This window comes from Oryzias melastigma, linkage group LG6 (assembly GCF_002922805.2).
Source record: "Oryzias melastigma strain HK-1 linkage group LG6, ASM292280v2, whole genome shotgun sequence".
Classification (NCBI taxonomy): Eukaryota; Metazoa; Chordata; class Actinopteri; order Beloniformes; family Adrianichthyidae; genus Oryzias; species Oryzias melastigma.
In genome coordinates this window covers 29934253-29942621 of record NC_050517.1, presented here as the reverse complement: position 1 = coordinate 29942621, position 8369 = coordinate 29934253, and the positions used below count along the sequence as shown (strand labels likewise).

The 8369-nt window shown below is 46.0% G+C and overlaps 1 protein-coding gene across 1 annotated transcript in view; it reads right to left on the bottom strand.

Moving 5' to 3' along the window:
* Positions 1-8369, bottom strand: part of spire2 (spire-type actin nucleation factor 2) — a gene marked incomplete in the record, with an annotated part of 45785 nt that overhangs the window by 21195 nt on the left and 16221 nt on the right. The window contains 5 exon segments of the mRNA XM_024282594.2: positions 521-681; positions 2779-2896; positions 3726-3812; positions 4775-4939; positions 5029-5109. Coding sequence (XP_024138362.1) covers positions 521-681; positions 2779-2896; positions 3726-3812; positions 4775-4939; positions 5029-5109 — 612 coding nt within the window.

The window sequence follows — 8369 nt, the reverse complement described above, 5'->3', positions numbered from 1 at the left end:
ATCATCCATCATCCATCCACCATCATCCATCCACCATCAAACCTTCATCAATCATCCACCATCCATCATCCATCCATCCATCCATTATCGATCCATCATTCATCCATCTATCATCCATCCATCATCCTTCCATCCATCATCCATCCATTCATCATTCATCCATCATCCATCCATCCATCCATCCATCCATCCATCCATCCATCCATCATCCATCCATCCACCATCCACCATCATCCATCCATCCATCATCCTTCCATCCATCATCCATCCATTCATCATTCATCATTCATCCATCATCCATCCATTAATCATTCATCATTCATCCATCCATCCATCATCCATTCATCCATCCATCCATCCATCCATCATTCATCCATCCATCCATTCCTCATCCATCCATAATCCATCTCTCATTTATCCATCATCCATCCATCATCCATCATCCATCCATCTGTTCACCCATTATCCATCCATCCATGTTTTAGGCTCCTCCTTGGCCGTGCAGCCAATCACAGTTCACCTCAGAGATGCTCATCTCCTCCATCTCCGCCAGCGTCGGCGCCTTGAGCAGCACTCGAGGACGGGCCGGGGGCCGCGGGCCGAGCCCGGACAGGTCGATGCAGGACGTGGATTTGACATCACAGGGACAGGTTTGAGCCAGACAGGGCAGAGAGCCGAACGCTGAGGAGAGAGAGAGGATCACTTCCTGTTGGTCAGCAGAGCTGCTCTGAACGTTCAGCTCCATAATTCCTGCAGCTTCTGTTCAATACGTCTCATCCGCTTTAAAATGATCGTTTTCACTGCAGTCTTTCTGCTCAGAGCTTCACTTGTTCAATGGAATATTAGGAACTCTATTTTCAGACATTTCTGAGGATATTTATGCTAGTTCAGACCAACATGTGAGTGTCTTTCTGTCCTTGCAGCGGTCAGACTTCCTCCTCCACATGATGAGCGGCCTGAAGGCTGGTCAATATTTCTGGAAGTAAAACGTCTGCAGGATACATTCAGCTCAGCACGGAGACGAGCTTTGAGGCTGACAGGATGCTGCTCAGGATGCAGGCAGCCTCACGTCCTTTCAGCTTCTGTCTCATCAAACCTTACCTTGATGAGATCCTCTCTCCCTACACTCCAGCCCGGTGCCTCAGGTCAGCTGATCAGCTTCTCCTGGAGGTACCGAGGTCCAAAAGGAAATGCAGAGGGGAACGAGCCTTTTCTGTCTGTGCTGCAAAGCTCTGGAACGCTTTGCCACTAAATATTAGACAAGCCACTTCCCTGTCCATTTTTTAAAACTAGACTGAAGACTCATTTTTATAGCCAGGCTTTTATTAACGTATGAGATGTTGCTCTGATTTTACTTTCAAATTTTATTGTATGTTTTTTACCTTCTGTGTGTTCTTTTATCATGTTCTTACCTTTTATTATGTTGTTTTTATCTTTATTCACTTATTTTATTACATTTGTTTTATTACGCTTTTTAGTTTTTAATGTTCAGCGCTTTGTTTCAATTTTAAAATTGTGTTAAAGCGCTTTATGAATAAAGATGATGATGATGATGATGAAACCAGACTAACAGTTTTGCTCCTTAGACTCCCACTGAGGATCATCTCTGATCAGATTTACAGAAACCGACCTGAATGTGAAACTAAAGACAGAACCAAACTGTAATCCTGTGAGATCATCAAAACCTCACAGAAGTCTCAGCAGCAGTTTTATGCAGTAGTTCTGTGGCCGGCAACGTGCTCGCACACCGGCGGCGTCGGCGCCGCTTTCAGTGGGGATTCTGGGCAAAAGTGCGTAGAGCAGAAATGCGTTTTTGTGGACTTTTCATTTCGTGGCCGCTTGATTGCACGCCGACGCAGCTGGTGCGCGAGAAGCTTCTGGCTGGTGGTTGAAGACGCGCCACGACACTCAAACCTGCGGAGTGAAGACCTCTAGAGTTCACCGTGGAATATGAGGATCAGGGAGCAGAATGTGTTGTAAGACGTTCACTGTCTGTAAGATCTGCCTCATCTCCATATCGTACAATGTGGGAATCCCGCCCACCTCTGACGTCATCGCCCTGCCCTGTCACCGCCTAAAAGTTGAACAACTAAGCAGGTAACACAATGAAAACATCTGATCTATTTGAAAAGACTTACAGTGTTACCTCAGATAAACACCAGAAACATCAGAGTGTTTGTTGCTAAAGCTCTGCAGTCTTTTTCCGTGGTTGACAGTGAGGACTTTGTCATTATGAAAACAGGTGACCCACAATATAGTGCATGTCCATATGTCACAGACAAATCTATACATACCTGCATTTTATGAACAAGTGTGCAAAGAGTTGACACCCAGGAGCCCTGGGTTCGATTCCAGGGTTGTCCACTGATCCCCACCCAGATTGGGTCCTTAGACCCTTGACCTGCTGCCTAACTGGGTCCCTGTGCCCCTCAAGTACAGGGTTGTGTCAGGAAGGGCATCCGGCGTAAAAACTCTGCCAAATCACTGATGCCAAACAGTGGGAGCTGTTACGCTGTGGCGACCCCGAAAAGGATAAGATGAAAGTGAACTACTACTACTACTACTACTACTACTACTACTACTACTACGTATTGAATCGTGAACAGTCTCGTTGAATCCCTACTAATCATCATCAGGTCCTTCACCAGCTCTGGTTTCTGATTGGCTGATGTCCACTGAGAATTTCTGCCCGAGTCCATAAAACAGCAAAGCCGTCAAGCTCAAGGAGATGGGGGGGCACAGGGTGGGGGAGGGGGGGTCTGCGGGACGAGGACCTACGTTTGGTCCGGTGTTGACCCACGGGGCGGAGCTTCCTCTCCTGCTTGATCTCGGCCAGAACCCGGTCGTGGAGGGACTGCTTCTGTGGGGGCGGAGGGGGGAGGCTGCGCTCCGACACCTGAGGACAAGTAATCAGATTACATCCTTATTTACTGGAGTAGATGATGTAGAATGAGCAGAGCAGTTTGCAGATTCTGGACTGACGACTGACATATTTGTTAACAAGACAGAATCAAAGAAAAGAATCATTCAGATTTCTGATCAGTTTCCTGTGAATCATCAGAAATGTTGACAGGAAAAGGTAAGTGATCAGACTCCTCCCACTTACTCCGTTTACAGGATTCTTTCATTTAGTGTAGAAAGATTAAATGTCAAAGTGACATTTATGGATGTTTTCTAAAAGATTTTGATCATAGTTTTATTTTAACAAACTGAGGAGAACAGAAGGAAAAAGTGATCCTTAGAAATCATTTCCTGTTTGTTTTACTGACAAATCCAGAAAATTATGCTTAAAGTTTTTAAAAATTACAAATATAAATATAAATATATATATAAACTGAATTCTAGCTGGAACTCGTGATTTCCAACTGATCCATCAGTTGATTGATCATTTTCAGAAACAGTTTGTAGACGTTTAGGCTGAACTGTGAAAACCACTTTTTTCTTCAAAATCTCTTTTTAATAAAAACTTATGATTTTTGTTGGTTTTTAGAGATTTTTATCTATTTATTTTTTTTACGAATTTTTATATATGTTTGTGTAAATTCTGAATGATGAGTCATTTTCCTCAGGATCAATAAAGCTTTCACCCACAACCATCTAAACCAGCATTTGATCTGTGGACACACTGAAGAGTCGATGTCACAAACTTCATCTGAGGAACACAAAACTCTTAAAAACTGCAGGTTGAACAACAAATTCTTGAGTGTAAAACTGCTGGAACTCACAGGTTTGAGAGGAGGTCTGGATCTGATGAACTCCAGGATCAGTTCATGAGCGTTCCTCTTCACTCTGGTGGGAATATCTCCGTCCACCTGGAGCAGAGACGACAAACCGGGTCAGTGTGTGAGAGGACGCCACAGAGGACGGCACAGAGGACGGCACAGAGGACGGCACAGAGGACGGGATAGAGGACAGAGAAGAGGACGCCATAGAGGACACCACGGAGGACGGAGAAAAGGACGGCATAGAGGCTGGCATAGTCCTCTACTAGAACCAGTTTAGCACTGGTGCTGAACTGGTTCTAAACTGGTGCTAAATTGGTGCAGAACTGGTTCTAAATTGGTGCAGAACTGGTGCTAAACGTGTTCTAAACTGGAGCTGAACTGGTGCAGAACTGGTTCTAAACTGGAGCTGAACTGGTGCTGAACTGGTGCTGAATTGGCTCTAAAGTGGCGCTAAACTGGTTCTAAGCTGGGTCTAAACTGGTGCAGAACTGATTCAAAACTGGAGCTGAACTGGTTCTAAACTGGTTCTAAACTGGTGCTGAACTGGTTCTAAACTGAAGCTGAACTGGTTCTGAACTGGTTCTGAACTGGTTCTAAACTGGTTCTAAACTGGTTCTAAACTGGTGCTGAACTGGTGCTGAACTGGTTCTAAACTGAAGCTGAACTGGTTCTGAACTGGTTCTAAACTGGTTCTAAACTGGTGCTAAAGTTGGTCTAAACTGGAGCTGAACTGGTGCTGAACTGGTGCTGAACTAATGCTGAATTGGCTCTAAAGTGGCACTAAACTGGTTCTAAGCTGGGTCTAAAGTGGTGCAGAACTGGTTCTAAACTGGAGCTGAACTGGAACTGAACTGAACTAAACTGGTTCTAAACTGGTGCTAAACTGGTTCTAAACTGGAGCTAAACTGGTACTAAACTGGTGCTGAACTGGTTCTGAACTGGGTAGAGCAGCATCCTCTACACAGTGGACTGCTCTGTTTCTCCAGGCATGTATATTCCAGTGGTTTCCGCGGTTTTGGTAGAACCCGACCAGCGCTCCGGACCCTCACCATGACTTTGCGGAGCTGGAAGTTGCGCGCTCGAATGTCCTGCATCAGCATCTCGAAGGGCGTGAGGCTGAACTCGGTGGGCAGCGGATTGAACGGCTGCTCCTGCACCTTCTTCAGCTTCACCCCCTGCCGGAGCTCCTTCATCAGCTGCACCCACAGCCGAGCCTGCCGGGGAAACAACCACACGACCGCCACAGTCAGAGACGCCAACACTCGGGGCACTGACCTCTGACCTCTGAATGAACTCCACCCACCCAGTCTGTGTGTTTCAGAGCGTCCAGCTCGGCCGCAGAGCCGTCCCCCGGAGATTCCTCAGTAGAAATCTTCTTCAGCATCTGAGCAAAATACAGCATTGATGAGCCAACGGCACCTAAATAACTACATAAAAACACTATAAAATGTTTGCTTATTTGAATGTTCTGGTTTTACAAGGTTCTATTATTAATTCAACTTCTTATTGTATTCATTATTTGATGGTTTGACATCTAATCTTGCAAGCAGGTCATAAAAAACTGAAGCAAACCTCAGGATTTCAGAATCAAAGAATCTAAAATAGCTAAAAACAAGATCTGATCAGATAATTTGCAAAGCTTTGATCCCAGTAAGGAATAAAACTTTGTTTAAAACACTAAGAAGTGAGTTTTATGCTCCTGAGGATCTGCAGATAATCTGACAGAAGTGATGGACGAGGATTCGTCTTTCTAAAGAACCTCCGTCCAGCTTTGCTTCCTCTCGAGTTTCTGAGTGCAGGATCGTTCAGAGCAGCTGATGGAAACTTCAGCCAGCAACAAACTTTGATAAGAGCTGATTATTAGTTACAGAGAGATTTCGCTGTTTGTGCATCTTCTGTAACATCTTAAAGCAAATCTCAAAGTCACGGCTCACAGGTCACGTCCGGCCCACCAGATCCTTATATACTATTGGGGGGGGACGGACATCATGGGGGCGGGGTAATGTGTGCGTGCGCCCGTGTGTGTGTGTGGTGGGGGGGATCGGTGGTTCCTTAATGAAACATCTCAGAATGAGCGGTCAGGTGAGGCAGTGAGACAGGTGAGACAGGTGAGACAGGTGAGTGAGTCAGGTGAGTCAGGTGAGTGAGGCAGGTGAGTCAGATGAGTGAGTCAGGTGAGTCAGGTGAGGGAGTCAGGTGAGTGAGGCAGGTGGGTCAGGTGAGTGAGTCAGGTGAGTCAGGTGAGTCAGGAGAGGGAGTCAGATGAGTGAGACAGGTGAGTCAGGTGAGGGAGTCAGGTGAGGGAGTCAGGTGAGGCAGGTGAGGCAGTGAGACAGATGAGTGAGGCAGGTGAGTCAGGTGAGTCAGGTGAGTGAGGCAGGTGAGTCAGGTGAGTGAGTCAGGTGAGTCAGGAGAGGGAGTCAGGTGAGTGAGACAGGTGAGTCAGGTGAGTCAGGAGAGGGAGTCAGGTGAGTCAGGTGAGGGAGTCAGGTGAGTGAGGCAGGTGAGTCAGGTGAGTGAGTCAGGTGAGTGAGGCAGGTGAGTCAGGAGAGGGAGTCAGGTGAGTGAGACAGGTGAGTCAGGTGAGTCAGGAGAGGGAGTCAGGTGAGTCAGGTGAGGGAGTCAGGTGAGTGAGGCAGGTGAGTCAGGTGAGTGAGTCAGGTGAGTGAGGCAGGTGAGTCAGGAGAGGGAGTCAGGTGAGTGAGGCAGGTGAGTCAGGTGAGGCAGTGAGACAGATGAGTGAGTCAGGTGAGGGAGTCAGGTGAGACAGATGAGTGAGTCAGGTGAGTGAGACAGGTGAGTCAGGTGAGTGAGGCAGGTGAGTGAGACAGGTGAGTGAGGCAGGTGAGTGAGACAGGTGAGTCAGGTGAGGGAGTCAGGTGAGTCAGTGAGACAGATGAGTGAGTCAAAGAAACAGAAAAAAACACAAATGTTAGTTTTATGTCAAATCATAATCTTTGGAATATTTAGAACTTTTTATATTAAATGAACTTAAATTAAAGACATATGAATATGTTTTTATTTTAATGTTTATGAATTGTATAATTTTGACAAAATACATTTTTATGGAGGGCAAAATAATGAAAGTTAGATAAAGTTTAAGTTGATTTATTCTGGAATAAAACTTGTCTGTTTGTATTCATCGTTATGTTAAAGTTACGTTTCAAAAGTTTTAAAATAAGATATAAAGGAGGATTTTGGTCCCTGCTGTGACTGAGCTCAAACCGAGAAGAGATGAAGCATCCAGAGCTGCTGCGTGGGGTTTTCTTTGCATTTGTTGGTGAATCCGTACCTGTGTGTGCAGGTACGGATTCACCAACAGTTCGGCAGGTATGAAGCGACGCAGAGACTTCACCAGGCGACGAGTGGGCGGAGCGCGGTGGAGGCGGCGTATCTCCTGCTCCTCCATGTTTGCAGAGAGGAATATTAATGGAGTTTGGTAAGAAACCTTTCTAATGGAGAGCACACGTGCACAGCGACATGCACACCTCTGGAGGCAGAAACAAAGAGCGTCCAGCGAGATGAAGGTTTACATATGAAGCAGATCTTCCTCATGAGAACGTCAGAAGAATCAGGTGTCAGAACAAACCACACTTTTAAAAATGTGATTCTTCCGTTTTCTGCATCTTCAAACTCCAAAAACATGTCAAACCCCTGAAGACATTCTGGCAGCAGAACATTCTCATCTAAAATTCTCTGCATATGTCGTCCTGGAGGCAGGTCGGCACAGAACCAGCAACCTTTCTCTCCATGGAACAGTCTGGATCACGAGGTTCTGTGGCGTCAGCGGGGAGTATCCCTGAAGACGTTTGTTCTGAGGGAGGAGCATCCCTGAAGACGTTAGCTCTGAGGGAGGAGCTTATTCTGAAGACGTTTGTTCTGAGGGAGGAGCATCCCTGAAGACGTTTGTTCTGAGGGAGGAGCTTATTCTGAAGACGGTTGTTCTGAGGGAGGAGCTTATTCTGAAGAAGTTAGTTCTGAGGGAGGAGCATGTTCTGAAGAGTAAAACTGGAAGCAAGACACCTTGATCTCAGGCTCCGCCTGTCGCACCTAGTGGGTGTCGCCCATTTCATGACTCCTCCTCGATCCGGCCTAATCAGTGTGTCTGTGTTTCAACCATGATAATGAACATACAAACTTTGGCAAAGACGGATGTTATCTGCCTTTAGTAGCCCCGCCCATTGCTACACTGGTTGTAGTGATGGGCGGGGCTTACAGCTTAGCTAGCTGATCGGCAAAGTCAGCTGAGTGGAGAAATTGGGTGGAGCTGTCAGAGGAGTCTCTTATTGGAAGGGGCGGTTCTCACTCTGTGACATCATCACATGAGGACCTGCCTGTTTGTTGGGTGTGGGAGGGGCTTCTGGTTTTTAGAGGATTACTCTGAAATGCTTAAACGGATCAAAATACCATTTTAGGGTTGTTTATAGACAGGCATGAACAGAGGAGTACAGTTTGTATGGACCCTTTAAGTGACGATTTGCTGTATGAAATAATGCTAAATTAGTTCATCTTTAAATAAAGTTACACCATGTTAACTGCTCACAAAAATGAAAGGAACACTTTTTTTATTGGGCCTGGCATGAATTGAATTAAACCTGTCTGATAATTATCTTGTTGGTTCAGCAGCTGAGGGCCTCATTAATC